The sequence below is a fragment of the Musa acuminata genome, chromosome BXJ3-3 (assembly GCF_036884655.1).
Source record: "Musa acuminata AAA Group cultivar baxijiao chromosome BXJ3-3, Cavendish_Baxijiao_AAA, whole genome shotgun sequence".
NCBI classification, from domain to species: domain Eukaryota; kingdom Viridiplantae; phylum Streptophyta; class Magnoliopsida; order Zingiberales; family Musaceae; genus Musa; species Musa acuminata.
Genome location: NC_088351.1, coordinates 29,686,599 through 29,703,760, shown reverse-complemented (window position 1 = coordinate 29,703,760; position 17,162 = coordinate 29,686,599). Strand labels below are relative to the sequence as shown.

Sequence of the window (17,162 nt, the reverse complement as noted above, 5' to 3'; positions counted from 1 at the left end):
AGTGAAGGAAGAGGAGGAAGGATTAAGAAAAGGGAGGGGGAAGGATGAGGAAGAAACGAGAAGGCAGTGGAGGAGTAAGGAAGATGACGAGGAGGTAGAGGAAGAGCAGAGATTTAAAAAGCGCTAGGCGTCAAAAGGCGCTAAGGTCCTAAAACGCCCAAGGCGCTAGGCGCTTGCCTAGGCGCTCGCCCGAGCGAAGCGAGGCACTAAAATATAAAAATATATAATATAATTAATAAATATAATTATTTAAAATTTTAAATAAAAATATACTATTAAATTAAGAATAATATATTATTAATCTATTAACAGTATTGAAAATTAATAATTTCAAATAAACCTAACAATATTAACAGTATACAGAAGGAGAAGAAGGAAGAGTGTAAGGGAGTGCTGACTGAGAAAAGAGGAAGCGGCAACGGCAGCGGGAGTGTAAGGAGGCAGCGACAGCGGGAGTGTAAGGAGGTAGCGGCAGTGGGAGTGTAAGGAGGCAGCGGCAGCGGGAGTGTAAGGAGGCAGCTGCAGTGGGAGTGTAAGAAGGCAGCGGCAGCGGGAGCAGGAGCGGCAGCAGCAGCGGCTAGTAGCGACAGCAGCAACAGCGAGCAGTGGGCAGCGGGAGCAGGATCGGCGAGCAACAGGAGCAACAGTGGTTGCAAGCAGCGACAACGGCGAGCAGCGGGAGCGGGAGCGGCAGCGACAACGAGCAGGGTTAGGGTTGGGCAACGACAGCTGATATCAATTTTAGTTGGTTCGATTGAACCAACTAACCACCGGAGATCGAACCAGACCTAAAATCCTGGTTCGATCGCCTGGTTTAACCCAGGCGCTCGCCCGAAGCGCCCAGCGCCTGGGCTCGAGCGAGCGCCCAAGCGGCGCCTCTTTGAAGCGCGCCGCCTGGAAGTGAAGCGAGGCGCTCGGGCCTCGCCTCACCTCGCCCGAGCGCCTAGGTGAGCGCCCGAGCGCCTTTTTAAATCACTGAGGAAGAGGAAGGAAGAAGAGGAGGTGGTGGAGGAAGAGCAAGGAAGAAGGAAGAAGATGAGTGGTGGAGGAAGAGGAGAAAAAGGATAAGAGGATGAGGAAGTGTACTGAGGAGGTAGATGGCGGCAAACAACAATGGATGGTAGCGGCTGGTCATGCTCCCCGAGAGAAAAGTGACTCAAGCTCACAAGTCGTAATTGAAGATTTAAGTCTTTCTATTGTTCTAATGGGTTGGACTGGACCACCAGCGATCTATGTACCAGTCCGAGCGAAATCGAGAACCTTGGTTCAGACAATGTGTAGTGAAACATACTTTGTTTGTGTTGTTAACTTTATTAAATTTAATAAACTCAGATTTTTAGTTAACCATTTGTAGTACATTAATTATCTGATACCTTCTTCACCCGGTCCATCCTGTGCCGACCATATTTACTAGTCCAGGCATGAACCAATACACGGATCCAACGTGTGCCGACCGTATTTACTAGTCCAGGCATGAACTAAGACATGGATCTAATGCATTTCAGGCAGTCTGGTCAAGTCCATATAAAAGAAAAACTTATAGTTGTCCTAATTGAGTAGCAAGCCCTTGACACCCATCACGCCTACCCCGTGCCTGCCTCCCTATGAAATTACAATCATTACCTTCTGTAGTGTTCTAAATCATAATGAAATGTAAGGAAAAAAATCAAAATTAAGAAAGTCGTAGCCAAATTATCTAGCAATTCCAATTGGTCTCACAAAAAAAACATAATTGCATAATAACATTACATGAAAAAGTAACCACTATGACTAGAACGCATGTAACCAATCAAACAGTCTAAGGTAATAAATAAATAGTACCTTCTGAACAAATGCACCAGACCCCAGAAGTTGACAGATATCAACAAAAAGCTCCTCTAGGTTCGATCTAAAGTGTGTCAATCCATCTGGTATGTCAAGTCCTTCACTGCCATCGGATCCAGCATCAACAACCTTGTGAAAAGGTAACAAATTCACAATCAACAACATTCAAAAGAAAATTGTTAAACTACCTCATCAGTTTCTTTACTGCAGCTAAAACTAAATACTCAATATTGTACTGCAGCATTGTTAAACTAATATGAATAGAATTGTTCAGACTTCCAAGTGTGTCTAAACCATTTACCTTGGCTTGAAGGTCATGCACCTACCCAGGAAATGCTAACGTATTCAAAGTAATTATCAATTTAAATTATCAAATTATCATACATAAAAATTAGCAAAGTCCAATGGCAAGTAAAGAGATTGTCATGAATAATTAAATGTTTTTAACTTTTGATGGGGACGTTCAGTTTACCACATTAAACTGTTTTTCTTGTTCAGTTGCACATTATCAGAAAAAAAATCTCATTCAAGTAACGGTAGATCATTAAGAAAACATATGTCTACATGATGCTAACTTGGAGGAAACATCTACAAAGTGCAAGTACAAATAACTTGCATGATGCAATTTTTGTCCTGCTTTTTGGAAGACAGTTGAAAAGGAATGTAAAAATGTAAGGATGGTTAACCAGCCTTTATAAGTTGCAAACATCAATAACTATAACTGAAACTCTAATAGGCATTTTACTTGAGGTACCTCCAAGCAAGGTTTGCCTTTTCGGGTACCAAACCCATTTCGGCGGAAGGGGCGGTGGAGGAATAAGGAGGAAGGAAGGAAGGAAGAAGAGGAAGAAGCGGAGGAAGAAGAAGAAAGAAGAGGAAAAGAGCAGCGACAGCAGTGGTAGCGGCGAGGAAGCGTCAAAGCAGCAACGACAAGGCAGCGGCATCTTACGTGAGAAGAGGGCTCATGTTCACAAGCCCTAATCTGTTCTTTTTTTTTTTTTTTTTTAATGCTGATTTGGACAGGGCCCCACCATTTCTTTGAATTTTTTATTTATATAACTCGACCACCCAAAACGGGGTGGTCCGTGTATCGGCCCACGCCCGGACCGGTATGTGCTGCCCGTACCATACTGCTTCAGGCAGTACAGCAAACGCTGCCTCCAAGTGAGATCATCCAACTTCATATCTCAATTGCAGTTTTCAGATGTATGTAGATTCTTATGCTACTTGCATTTTCACAATGGTAAATCAAGGCATGATTCAATCATCCAACTCCTTGACATATTTCATAGTTGCCCTAAATTCTAGTCTATGTATAGCATCACCACTAATATTGTGAGATGAAACACACTACCACCCATTATTTAAGTTTCCTCTGGATATCAGGTTGCTCAAAAGTTCACTCTCTGAAAGACTTAGCGAAACCTTGCTTCAGACAATTCAACTTGACAGTAATCCTCTGAGCTCGTGCGAAGTTTCCTGCTAGAGGAACCAAGCAAGAGACTTGCTCGAACTCATGCAGTTAGGAACTACTAGAATTCTCCTAATCCTGGGCAGAATATAGGAAAGGAAGAAATTACAATTTACAAGCTGTGTGAGAGGGACTATTCAACTCATTGGTTCAATGACGACAATAAATCAATAACACAACATACAAAGATGAAGCATTACCACATAAGGTTTCAAATATTGAATAAACTAGTATGGAACTGCATTTTCGATCTGATCAAGTACTGGCACTGAAACATATAACTTGATACCAATACAGTACCATTCATCTTCATATTATTTTTCTTTTCAATGGGTGGTAAAACGTCTATAGCGTTCAGTGTACTGGCAACAAAGTTTAAAAAAACTAGACATACACCCAATATGATCTAGGTTTTACCTGTTCGATGAGGGATTAGGACATGGACCATGCAAAATCACTCGGTTACCCCATCCCCAGTATAAGTTGTACCACCCGGTAAGCACACCATACCAAGCTTACTGGGAATTAAAGAGACCAATACCAGAGGGTACCAACCAGTATCAATATCTTCTTATTTAATTTATGATAGTTGTGCAGCTGTCTTATCTACTTTTATTCTCTTCTATCTCTGTCTTCCTTTGTCTTTCTCCCTTTCTCCTTCTCTTTCCCTCTACCTCCACGCCCATGCCAAAACTGCATGATCACCAACGCATTGCCCGCCATCTCCTCCCCCCAGCGTGCCGCCCCCTCCTCCTGCCTATACACACTGCCATATCTTCCTCCTCTTCTTCTTCCTCCTCATCCCTTCTTCTCCCCCTCTTTCTCTTTGGTCCATAACAATCAGTATGAGGTGTACCATGTTTCAACATGCCTGCATACCTGGACATATAATGGTCTGGCCAGGGATTTGGATCGTTATTTGGAACCTTGACAGTACCATACCAATCTAGTAGATTACTGAGACATGTACCAGGCCAAGAATTTCTTCTTGTGTTTTTGTGCGAATTGTATCATTGTCACATAAGTTAAATATTGGTCCAATATTGACAACAACATCTGCAAATTCAAATGTTTCTTTCAATATGTACATAATACATATCATCAGTCAATGATTTCAGCATTATATATCTCATAAGGAGTTAATATGGGAGCTCACTTACTTTAATCACCACTAATACCATGTTGCTAGAAGATATTCACTTCAGTCAAGCTACCCAAGTACAATGAAGGCCACCAATCCATTATCGATCATGACGGACAAAAAAAATTACATGGCACTACAGTCTATGGTTGCATCCTATGCTAATATATCTATATAGTTTCAATACCAGGGAAAATTCAAAGACAAAAATAACATGCATTATGTGGTACAAGAACATTGGCAAAGCGTAATGCTATTTTTATCTCATTATTATTCAGAGCACCATAAAGCATAGGCAACAATACCATTCCAAAAAAAACAAATAAGTAAAAAAGAAATACAAGGGAATGTAAAAGTTGACCAGAACTATATTTCAATATGTGCAGGAGTATAGAAAAAGCAGGACAAGAAAACAGGCTACCACCTGAACACGCAGTAAAAGGGCATCCAGTAATGCTGAGAATACAGGGACAAACAATTCTCCCACAATTTTCCTATTTGTGTTTTGAAAATCCAGACCCATAAGATAATTTGCTAAACTGCACCTGGAATAAAAAGAGACAAATGATCGCTGAACCTTATCAGTCAATAATTATCTTGTACTGCAAAATTCATTATAATGCATCCTACCAACAAGCCATATCCATAAGGATGGTGGTCCCACTACAGGATAAAGGTATGACGAGATGATACATTAAAGTCTACAGACCATCTCAAACCCAAGGTCTACAGACCATCCCTTTCAGCAAAAGGGAGTCTGCATGAACCTCATAAAGCTGATACATCTACTAGTTTATTGTAAATACCTTTAAGACCTGTATAATCTAAGCATGGACCTCTGTTCTTTCAAGTATATTTGATAAGCAAAGATAATTAGAAAATGACAGAAGTCGTAACTATACAACATTGACTTATACCAACAAACCCTCCCTCAATGATCAGTTCTCCAAAATCCGAGGAATAATATTTTCTTCTTTTTGTAAATGTTTCACAGAAGTTAAATTCCCAAGAAAAAAGTTGCTGAGCAATAAGCCATCTTCTTTTTATTCTAATAGCAGCTTGTAAGTAATAATTAGCTTGTACCTTGTAAATGTATTGGTGATGAGACAATTACTTTGACAATATTTCACTTAATCCTACAAAATATTCACCTTTAAAACTAATCTTTATGATGAACCCTGTACATCTGGATTCTGACGAATTTGAAGATATCTACATTTGCAGCCTCAAAATTTTAACTCATATTTATGACCATGCAAAAGATGTTTGCTCTATTGTTTGAGCTAAGAGGACTTAATTTTTATCTTCCTACAAATCCTTAAATGTAATTCAAAATAAAACAGAAAAGGATCCTCTTTAAACCTTTTGTATAAATTTTATCACCTTGGTGACTGCCTAGGTGTTTAAGCTAGTGTCTTTGTCACATGATCACAAGAATTGAATGCAGCTGGGAATTCAATTATCATAAACAAAGCAAAGCACACTTTAGCAAGTTTGGGAACCAAAATACTGATCAAGGAGAAGATTGAACAAAGGATCGTAATTTCATACCGTACCGGAGTTTCGAGCGTAGCTCCATACGGTATGGTACAAAGTACCAAGCAGTACACCGGGGTGTTATATATATATATATATATATATATATATAAAGGCGGCGTCGTCGCCTTTTTCTGCCCGCATGGGGAGAAGAAACTGAGTTTTCCTTCTCCCCGCGCAAAAAAGGGCGAGGAGGTGACGTTGCCGCCTCGTTTCTTCTACCCGCACGGGGAGAAGAAACGTCGCCTCGTCGAGGCGACGTTTCTTCTCCTCGCTACGTCACCAAGGCTTCTTCTCCCCGTGAGAATGAGAAGTCATCGACGATGCCGAGGCCTCGTTGCCTCAGATGAGGAGAATGCGACATCTCATCTACAACGTCCGACAAGGGAGAGCGACAACGGATCGGGATCATCACGGGAGAGCGACGTTGGATCTCCAGGTTCTCCCTTCTCTTCTCCCTCTTCTTCCCCCTCTTCTTTCTTCTCCCTCGGCTCTCCCTCGGCTAATACCACTCGGTAGCGGGCGACGACGATCGAAATCAACCGTCTCCAGCCAATTTAGAGTGGTAACGGGGTAGAAGAAGCCTCAATCGACGGTACCGCCTGATAGCAGGCGTTCCGCGTACCAGTCTGCTAATGGACCGGGATGTATCACCCGGTACATGCGATATTATTCAAAATTAAAATCCTTGAATTGAACTACTAGATAGTCCATTGAGTGCTTTCTAACTGAAATCAATAAAATTAAACCCAGTAATGAATTCTTAAGTGTTCTCATTACCATAATATTAAAAAACACTATATTGTTGATCAGGAATTGGGTCTTTGGGACAAGATCCATGCCTTATAAGTGTTTAAATTTGTTCAACTTGACCAATTTTATTTTTCAAAAAATAAAGTACATCAATATTTTATATGTTTGAGGTACAACTTTAGTTAAAACTTATGATATATTTGACTTCAGAGTTGGAACTTATTTGACCAAATCATATATGATTTGAGGTACACTGAAAAGACAATCTTGTCAAGCATATTAAAGGAAAAAAAATGAACTAGTTTCAATTAGGTTAGCTTTTCAAGGTCTACATATAAGGGTATGACCATCCCAAAAAAAGGTCAATGACAAGGATTAAAGCAACATATGCCATACCCATGCTAATTCTTGAACCTGCATGACGAATCCAAGGCATGTCAGTTACCACTTTGTTCCTTTAGGTGCATATAGCACCATTCTCTGTATTGATCTGGAAAAAAATAACAAAGAGTACACAAGGAGACACACAAAACAAATCCACCGCTCTCCCTCCCATTCTCCCCTCCCTCTCACTAGCTCTCACCTCTGTTCTTTTCTTCCGCCTATTTACATAACATAAAATCTCTTGAGTTGTGGGTTAATTCAGATTATTGTACTCAGAATTTCTTTTATTGACATGGATGCTTTATAATAACAGAACAGTACAGAATGACAGAACCATAAATCATTATCGATCAAAGCTAATAGAACTAGGAATAGAATTGCTGTAATGCACATCTTGTGCAGATAACACAGAGATTAATGTTATGTAATTACCAGAATTGCAAGGTCGAATCTGCAATCTCCCAATCATCACTAGGAAAACTGACACAACTGTTGCAAATAAGAAAGTATTAGCATGGAGGATTGCTGGTCAAAGGAAACAAAGTATAGCACCTGCAGTTAAGAGACACATTCAAGATCTCGGGCAGGCAAGCCAATTTCATATAAGGAGTACAGAGATAACATTGCAAACAGCTGAGTAATAGATTATGATGTCACCTCAAAAGAGCATCTGCAAGAGCCAATGCTTCAGTGCTTGCTTGTGCAATCAGAGCTGGTGCCTGATACATAAAACAAATATCACCAAACATATGTATGGTGGCTGATACAATAGAATTAATTATAACTCCTTATGGACCAATGAGAAAGTAAATAATGTCAACCATGTTTGTCAGATCATCCAATTCCCATGCACGACAAACTAGCATGTTCTGTTCCAAAACCCACCTTTTTTATATATTGGTTGAATTTAGAAACCAATGATTCCAACTAAGCCTTAGCTAGATCTTATAAATCCAAATGGTTCCAATGTTTCATGGCAATTACCAGCTGATCTGGTTATTGTAGCTGGCTCCAGCAAGAATAGGATGGTTCCAGCTGATTATTGTCAGTTCCAATCAAGTCTTCTTCATTCTAACAAATTTCCAGTTCGATTCAGCCAATTGACAAGACCTGGCCAATGTCCAACTGGTTGTAATTTATTCCAATCCATTTTCATTTTTTATGGTCAATTTTCTATTTCAAGAAGAAAATAATAATAAGGCCAATCCACAATTCTCTGTCGCCAGTCCTGGCAAAATCCAAGTTCAGATACTACCATTACTCCCAATCAAACAAACCTTGAAGGTGTAGTGACATAATAACAATATTTGACATACCATTACAATTTACAAAGAGAAGACTTACAGCTTGTCCGATTTCTGACATCAAGCATGCAAGGCCACCAATTATTTTTTCATCTTTGTTAACCAGAGCTGGTATGAGAAGTACTTCTTTCAGATACTGTATTTTAGTTAATAGAACCTGTGGTAAACCCTGTGACAGTGAACACAAGTTGTAAAAAGTTAAGTCAGGTCAGACACTAACACTCAGATAAAGGAGCACATAAAATTACCAATTTGGAAATGAGATCACAAGTCACGTGTGAAGTTCCTACTGTAAAAGCTAGCCATGTGTATCCTACATGATACCAACAATCCCAGCAATTTCCCCTCTAGTAAACATTCACAAGGTGGACAGTTCTTGAGTACTATCGGGACAGTTCAAATTGTATTGTTGTACAAATAACAATGAAAACAAATGAGAATAAGAACCAAAAATGAATTGATATCATGTCTGTATTATATATTCTCTTGAATACAAGGATATCCAGAGCTTTTGCCAAATCACAAGTTCACCAGTAAATACTATTTACTGCAAACAAGGTATGCATTGTTGTTCTATATTTGCATGAAATTTTGTTTAAATTATTAAAAAATGATCCTGATGAAATTTCTTATAGGATGGCATGGTGTACAAACATGCTTACAATCTAAAATAACATAATATCATTAATTTGTCAATCTAATTTGATTATAAAATAATTTACTATGCTACACTGACAATGCCATTTATGGACTTCCTTCCCGATGATAATGTTTTATCATTAAATTCATAGAGCAGAAGTATATATATGAATTGGTCTATGACATAACAAATACATTAAGAAATAACATTAGAACTACTACTAGTAAATGTATATAATCTACAATTAAGAAAAAAAAATATTATTTAATAATGGAATCATAAAATGTCGAAAAACATACCTCATACCGACTAACAAGCTCAATGAGAACTTCAACAGCCACATCAAATGAGGATGAAACCTTTGTCCAAACATACAAATAAAGAATTGAGTGAATAAGTACGATACTAGTATAATACAGAAACAAGTAATTAAGTAATTTTACCTGCAACGAGTTAAAGACAAAGCTAAGAAGCGGGTGTGTAGGTAGGGAAGGAGGTGGAATCTCTGAAAAGCATCCCACGCGCACCTGTCGATAAAATCCTTGTTAGAGCAACAATTTGCAAGATAACAACATGAAGAAGCTTAGGTTGCCTCTTTGACAAGAAAATATACAAAGACAAATCAGGTCTTGAATGAATGAACAGACCAGATGAGGCACACATTGATGAATATATGGATTCAAATAAGGAAGAGCACAAAAAAATAATGACCTCAACCGTAAAACACAAGCAGCTCAAATCATAAAAGCAAATTCATACTGCGATTAAGTGGCTTCGTGACAAAATGAGAAGCTATAGCACAAGAGCAAATCAGAATATATCCTTTTGTATGTCCATACTCAGCCATCTTAAGGGCTTCCATCTTAAATAACTCTTCCAAATCTGCTATTTTCAATGTGAAGCTGAGTAGAGTTCTGATTACAATATTTAAAACTAGGGTTTACTAAGGTCTCTAGTAGCTTAAACCAGTGATTGCCCCAATTTTAACTTCATTCACGGTCATTCCACAAGAACCTTCGTTGCAACAAAAAAAGAACCACGAAAAAGCATGCACACTTACCCAGCTTAGCAAGCATCTCAAGATCCTCCTATTTGTCTCACGATGCTTAATTTCATCATCAAGTCTTTGTTCCGATTGAAGCAGAAGGAACTGAAGAACGGTGGGAGTATGAGAAAGGAGCTGCACCACAAACGAGACCACATCGACAACATGAAGCGATGATGTAAATTGCTGCAACCTCCAACTTACTGACAGAACTCATCAAACCTCTCGTGTGAACTGGCTTCTTCTTGCTGCATCGATGTTGTGGTCCCTGTTTTGGTCCTCTGCCACTTCTTCAGGTAGGACAGTTAGCATCTCCAGCACCGCAAGGTTCCCATTCTCTTGGCTCTGCAGTTGGTGCAAGCTGGAGAAGAGCTGCTCGATGGGCTTCCTGTGCTCGACAGCTCGTAGGATGAGTGCAGAGAGTGCAAGACATATCTGGGTTAGGAGCTGCAATCATCAAGAGCAGACAGAACAAAAGCTTAGTCAATACCACGGCACAAGAACCTATGAGAATATATATATATATATATATATATATATATATATATATATATATATATAGATAATACATATATACATATATATATATATAATACACATATATATATATATAATACATATTTCGAGCTAAAGACCATATTATGGATCCATAAAACTTCAATATCCGGTCATTCAGATTTGAATGTCCGAAGCCAAAGCCCTAACTCAGAAGCTAATTAACAAACAGTTAGATACACCGAAAATGATGGCCTTTCTGCGAGGGTTGAGGTGCAAGAAGACAGATTCAGCAGTGGAAAGCACGTCTTGTTCTCTATGGACGAATAAGAGGCAGAAGAGTGCACCATATAGATATTGTACCTGTGGGGGGCCTAAGCAGAAGCGTTGCGCAGCGCGGAGAAGGGCATTGAGCAAAGCGTCCTTCGCCGCCAGCTGCAGATAGTACCCTTCGTTCTGGATCTGAGCCACAAAGACACCGACATCAGGAGCGCGCTCTCGGTCGGAGGAAAAGGCGCGGTTCAGACGATGCGGTTACCTTGCGCCGGAGGATCTGGGCGGCGAAAAACTCGACCTCGAAGTCGAGGGGGGCGATGCGGAGACGGTAGTCGGAGGAGGTCAGGAGCGCGGTGGCGACCTCCCAGGCGGCGTCGGACTGCTGGAACTGTACTAGCCACTGGTTGGCGGCCACCCGGTTGCAGGACTCGCAATCGTGGTTGAGCACGTGCACCGCCTGGGCCACCTTTATCTGCAGCTCGCCACTGCTCATCATCGTTGAGAGGATCGGGCAGCGACGGCGGTGGCGGCGGCGGGGGAGGAGGACGAAAAAGAGGAACAAGTACGAGGGAAGGCCGTACCAACGAACACGTCCTAATTGTGTTCGAGAAAGGAATGGTGGGAGGGAAGGGGAGGGGATCCGACGGCTGCGGAGGAGGAAGAAGGGGGTGGGGGAGGGCTAGGAGCGAGCGGAAGGGGGAGGATGAGAGCCTGCTGGGGAGATCCGAGGGCTGCTGATTGGGGCCTTTCGCCCTTTTGCCGGCTGATCAATCAACGAATAGGACGCAATTAATGACCTGCTTCTTTTTTATTTTCCGTTTATATTATTATATTCTTTTTCTTTTCTACCCCCGAAAGATATATATATATATAAAAGCGCGGAGTAAAGCTTGCGATAACTGCAAATAATTCATTTACTGAATTCAGCCACATATTTAGAGAGGAATAACTGTTCACCAAAGTGATCTCATTTCTCTCTCATCATCTCAAAAGCAAGAGAGGAATAACTTTGATCTCTGATCACTCATTTCTATGACTCGAACACTGAGATGAATCAAATTTTCACACGAAATTTTAAGTTAATGGGGACACCAGTTTGGTAATCATCATGGAAAATGGAAGCATAATGATACTAAACTTTGAAGCCATGAAAACAGAATATCGATCTACCACGTAGTATTTACCGATCATATTAGACCATATAATCTGACGTTATCTTATTATTTTATCGGGTAAATATCGAATTATACCCATATATCAGTATCATACCAATCCGATACATTAGCCAGACCAATATAAGATTGAGATTCAACCTCATTTTCACTTGCCAAATAAAACCAATCAAGCCTTCTTACCAAATGGTAAAAGAACATGCATGACAGTGTTCTATCAATATGATGGTGGCAAAATGACAGATGCATCTCACTTGCCTAGCCTTTACATTTTGGCCTGTAGTCCTTGCAAAGCTTTTGATACAAGTGGCAACATAAACAAGGCCTACCTTTCCTTTCTAAGAAGTAAGAAGAGCAACACTGCAGAGGCAGAGATCACTATCACCGAGATTGTTGCCTTGTTTTTCTCAACAGCAGCAGTTTGGGAATATAGCTAGCTACAAGTAAAGTTGAGCATCTCAAAACAATATCAAGGCAGTAGTGAGGCATCAACTCTTTAATGCATCTTCTTACACACATATATGTAGTGCGAGTCTGGATCTTCGAGAACAAAACCAGCCGGAAGCTGGCCGCTCTCAGTAAGTGGGACAGGTTCCATGATTGACCTTGGTCGACTATCCCCTCTGGGGCTTTGGAATCCTGGCCTGGCTGAAAAAGGGCAGTGACGGCATAAGCAATAATGATGAAGTTTTGGCACAAATCCTTGCATGCAATTTTCGCTACCTAATGTTCAGAAAAATGTCAACTAAAAGCACCTGAATCTTGAATTTGGGTAGTTAGTCTATGCTGATGCATATGACAAATCTTAGTATATGAGCAAAAGAAGTTCTTTACCCGTGTGCTGTTTCATTAAGTAAAATGAGTTCTCACAGTTCAACATGTTTTCACTTTTCAGCGTTCATCAGAGTAGAAACAACTTAAAACATGAAGTGCAATTACAATATGGAATATGTTGAAATCCGAAAACAAATGTATGCATCACTAAAGATCATATGGTGAAGTGCAGGATACTTGAAGCAGTTAAGAACTCTACAAATATATAAAACACAGACCATACATTAGCCATTCAGATAGCCATGCAAGCAATTTCAATAACCAAAAATATGTAGGCATGGGCATCTCACTTCCTACAACAAAAAACTCACTCTGATACCGGAGGTAAATTTCATGTATATAAGGTGAAAGTGAAACTGCACCACAACGAAAAAAAGTACTGAGCTCATGAGTGCTGCTACTAAGGTGAAGCTAAAAGAGTCTGGTGTTCTCTACAAAATTAACTATCAACACACAAAGTAATTAGTACATGTCCATATACTATCTGATAGACATCACTTCTGGAAATGCAGGTGAATGGATACAATCTATATTCCACCTCAAACTACTACGTGTAGGTATTTCTTAACACAATTTAATTATAAAATTCAAATAGTAAAATGAACAATTTTTGCTGGAAAAAATAGATCAAAAATATATATATTAAAGTTATTAAACATGATGCATTTGGTATGTGAGGACCTTGGCACATATGAATTTACCAGAGTCATATATTCAAAGATAACATAATTTTCATCATGGTTCATCTTACCGGTCCATACCGATGTACCGACCAACTTTCAGTATGATATATACCAAGTTGTACTGAGCCATATCGACACATAGTATATGAGGACATATCAATGCATTACCTATATCAATCCCCTGTCAGACCGATACATACCGCCCGTACCGAATGGGACGCCGCGATATGACAAACCTTGATTTTCATATTAACTAGGTCTAAGCAAAGTGGTTTAGGATATTTACTATATATTTCCATTATAATCAATCTATAAAGCTAATAATAAATTTTTTATTAAAAAAACCAAAACTTTCAAATTTAACTAAAACATTTTCTGCTCTAAATAAATAAAAAAAATGAATGTTCCACATCCTCAGACAGAAGCCATATATTTAAAAATTCTAAGACTAGAGAAAGTTCATATGAAACATTAAAATTTCTGAAATTCAATGTCAAATGTTCTGTAGCTCACAAGATTCTTTAAAAATTCTCCACGTAATAACACAACAAGGATCAAAAGATATCCTTAAATGAAAATTTGATCATTCAATTATCCCAATCCCGAGGGAAGAACTAGTGAATTATTCCATTTCATAGCCCTATTAACAAACCAAACTACATGCATAACCAGAAGCCAGACATGACTGATCACTTGTCTGATGGTATAATTGAAAAAGCAGAAAGAATAATGCAAACACAAAACATCAGAAGAAGACATCCACACTTACGTATAATATACAGAATAATCTTCCAATTGCATCCTGGTTGGTTCAAATGAGGAATGCGAACAGATGGATCACCATAAGTTATCTGCCAAGATTAGAAAATTCTTTCAGACATGTGATATGATGGAATCACACAACATTCATTGGACTAACATCGCAAGATTTACTCAAGAACAGGTATTTACCAACATATAGATCCCTCCAGGTCTGAGAAGCCTAACTTCAAGGAAATAAGAAATGTCAAAGAATATAAATATACAAGCATAACCTTGAACATATACTTGACATTTTAGATGACTGCAGAAAAAGGAGACAACTGCTAGAGACCAAAACCTGTTCACTTCTTCTAGCATCTGAGAAGCACTGAGTTGAGCATCCATGCCACACTAAGATCCAAACAAAATTACAGTTAAGCTAAAGCATAACTGCTCCTTGATGTTTTGATAAACAAAATTACTATAGAGCACTTACCATTAAAGAATCCAAAGTCCCTAAACAAAATCAATATTGCGATGAGTGACTGAAACAACAACCATTAAAAAGAAAATTTGTGTAATTTATTTAAATCTAACTTGCAATTATATATGATTTAAAAGGTAGTTCAGTACCTTTATCAAAAACACAGTCAAATGATTCATCATCAAAAAAGCTCATGTCCCTTACATCCATTTGCATGTCTATTGATCATAAGGATGTCAAAAGTAGTTCCCACTGCTTATTTAAAATTAGTTGCTGCCATACTCAAAATAATGAATATTAATTACTACAATTAGGATACATCGTAGTTGTGGAATATGCGCATATTTTGTTCTCATCATGTCTATCACAATTGATGAAATGTCAATGTTCATGATGTCTATGTAACCATCCTTCACCATATCCTCCGACAAAACTGTGAGATCAGTTCGATAAACCAAATCAACTTGACAGCAATAGTAATCCATAGTAAGTATCAAAGATAAACAAGCAATGAAATTATCTTAATTTGTCAAGTGAGACATAAAGAAATTATTCATTGAATAAACATAGAAAGCAGGTAGATCTAAGCAACAACAAGGATGCAAACATGGTGGATCACATGCAAAGTTTGTCTCTCCAAATGTATAGAATGCTACATCTAGTAGTGGTGATTTTCACATGAGAATTTTCATAATTATATGCAGCGGTTAAGATATTTGTACTTTGCTTTGTAAGAAAAAGACATCTGAAACAATTGACAATCTACCCTTTCTCATCCACTTTAAATGTCAAATACCATTCAATTCTAAGCTCCTAAATTTCACCATTGTACCCTACCTTCAACCACTCGATAACTATGAAACCTTGTTAGATTTGGATGCATATCCAATCTACGTCATGAATAAATGAAACCTCATCATATGCACCAAATATACATATATAGGTTGACTAATTTGCTTAAAATAGGGTAGCAACAAAGTTTCTAAGTTCCAACAAGAACTAAATTAGGGACCCAGTGACCATACATATATATGTATGCATTCAATCCATGTCTCCTTGCATTCTAATTGTTCCATTCAGGTGAAAAGAATTATATTCCAGAAATCAAAGTTGGACTATAGATTTCTTGAGTATATAGGAAACATGATGGATCCAGAAGAGATTTTGAGAAGCTAAGGTTTTTAGCTTTGATTTGGCTGCCAAAAAGAGCCTCATGGTTATTTGGCAGCAATTAGTTCAACCATCATGAATAAGCAATATAGCAGCTCGAATCTAAATAACATACTAAGCTTTAAAAAGATATCTTCTTATTTCCTTTCCCATAAGTTTGAAGTCCTCCTAACTAAAAAAACCTATTGATCAAACACCTTATACCAGCCAAGAGTACTAAGGGGTGTAACTAAAATATCACTTTTTTGGAAGGAAAAAAAAACAAGAAATGAGATCAAGTTTACATGTCATGCTGGAAATTGCCACCTACAAGCAAAAAAGTTCATGTAAGACCAAGGACAAATAAGTTCACGAATATTCCATCAATCCCAACAGGAATTCATAGCTCAGCACTAACTGTTCAACATCGATCCCAAGGCATGCAAGTCAATAAGAAGAAACATCAAGAATCCTATCTCAAAGCAACCAAAAGTCCGAACCTATGAGGAAAACGCTAAAAGAGGCCCACAAAATTATGATCTTGAGCGAGACGTGGTTCTTTGGCTACATGTTCTTGATTTCTTGAGGTGACGAATGAATGGGTTATAGGACAGGGGAAAAGGGGAAAGGAGGAGGGAAGAGGAAGGGACCAGCGTTGCCGCAGCCGACCATGAGGACGCGGGCGGAGACGGGGACGTACTTCCTGACGAAGGGGCGGAGGGCGGAATAGCGCTGGTACCAGTCGAAGGAGGCGCTGCCGTCGGCCAGGTAGCGGGCGTCCCAGTAAAGGGCGTCCCCGTAGCTGTACGCGTGTCGCTGCGACGACGACATCATCATCGTCTCCTACTCCTCCTCCGCCGCCGGCGTCGCCTGCTCTTATTCTCCTCCTCCCCGTCCTCGCCCACTTCCCAATCGTTGTCGTCGTCATCGATTCTTCCTAGCTATCCATTTATCTATCCATCCATCCATCCATCTCACGCGTGCCGCTAGGAGCCGCCGTAGGCCGTCGCCATCAACCGCTCACCCTTTGGCCTTTTAACTTGACTGCTCCTGGCCTTCCCTGTTCACAAATGCATCCGAAACGAGTCCCGGAGAGAGAAACATCCGTGGCGTGTGATTCAGCTGTATCGCCCACAAGCGAAGGCCCCACATCTAAAGGGCTCCACAGACAAAACCAATCACGAGACGGGTGGAAAATACGGGTTTATCGATTTCAGTGGATATCGGTTG

At 39.5% G+C, this 17,162-nt stretch overlaps 2 protein-coding genes across 8 annotated transcripts in view; both read right to left on the bottom strand.

The window, feature by feature from the left end:
* The window catches only part of LOC135632425 (transportin MOS14-like), a 31,228-nt gene extending 19,625 nt beyond the window's left edge, over nucleotides 1-11,603 (bottom strand). Inside the window, exons 1-11 of the mRNA XM_065140994.1 lie at nucleotides 11,132-11,603; nucleotides 10,957-11,055; nucleotides 10,321-10,545; nucleotides 10,114-10,233; nucleotides 9,497-9,580; nucleotides 9,353-9,412; nucleotides 8,454-8,582; nucleotides 7,767-7,828; nucleotides 7,542-7,598; nucleotides 4,861-4,981; nucleotides 1,822-1,953 (exon numbers count right to left, since the gene is read on the bottom strand). Of these exons, the coding sequence (XP_064997066.1) occupies nucleotides 1,822-1,953; nucleotides 4,861-4,981; nucleotides 7,542-7,598; nucleotides 7,767-7,828; nucleotides 8,454-8,582; nucleotides 9,353-9,412; nucleotides 9,497-9,580; nucleotides 10,114-10,233; nucleotides 10,321-10,545; nucleotides 10,957-11,055; nucleotides 11,132-11,365 (1,323 nt within the window). The 5' untranslated portion in view covers nucleotides 11,366-11,603. The remainder of the gene's footprint in view (nucleotides 1-1,821; nucleotides 1,954-4,860; nucleotides 4,982-7,541; nucleotides 7,599-7,766; nucleotides 7,829-8,453; nucleotides 8,583-9,352; nucleotides 9,413-9,496; nucleotides 9,581-10,113; nucleotides 10,234-10,320; nucleotides 10,546-10,956; nucleotides 11,056-11,131) is intronic.
* Nucleotides 11,604-12,201: 598 nt separating this feature from the next.
* On the bottom strand, nucleotides 12,202-16,907 carry LOC103979457 (uncharacterized). 7 transcript variants are annotated; one of them, XM_009395614.3, is made up of 9 exons: nucleotides 16,583-16,883; nucleotides 15,103-15,216; nucleotides 14,933-15,001; nucleotides 14,796-14,815; nucleotides 14,658-14,710; nucleotides 14,510-14,540; nucleotides 14,328-14,409; nucleotides 12,555-12,689; nucleotides 12,202-12,478 (listed from the first exon to the last, which is right to left on the bottom strand). In XM_009395614.3, the coding sequence occupies exons 1-9, from the start codon at nucleotides 16,767-16,769 to the stop codon at nucleotides 12,423-12,425; spliced, it is 747 nt and encodes a 248-aa protein (XP_009393889.2). In that variant the 5' UTR covers nucleotides 16,770-16,883; the 3' UTR covers nucleotides 12,202-12,422. The 7 variants fall into 7 exon arrangements, with proteins under 7 accessions (XP_009393889.2, XP_009393890.2, XP_065000383.1 ...); XM_009395615.3 differs by having other exon boundaries at nucleotides 12,559-12,689; XM_065144311.1 differs by having other exon boundaries at nucleotides 14,510-14,710; nucleotides 16,583-16,885.
* Nucleotides 16,908-17,162: the final 255 nt, after the last annotated feature.

What these genes read in the sequence shown, in the direction of transcription:
- LOC103979457 (XM_065144311.1), bottom strand. Translation starts at nt 16,769, where the DNA reads ATGATGATGTCGTCGTCGCAGCGACACGCGTACAGCTACGGGGACGCC. An exon ending in TGACTGTGTTTTTGATAAAG is followed by an intron (nt 14,816 to 14,932) that starts GTACTGAACTAC and finishes GATTTTGTTTAG; the next exon opens with GGACTTTGGATTCTTTAATG. An exon ending in GATTATTCTGTATATTATAC is followed by an intron (nt 12,690 to 14,327) that starts GTAAGTGTGGAT and finishes GCCCTTTTTCAG; the next exon opens with CCAGGCCAGGATTCCAAAGC.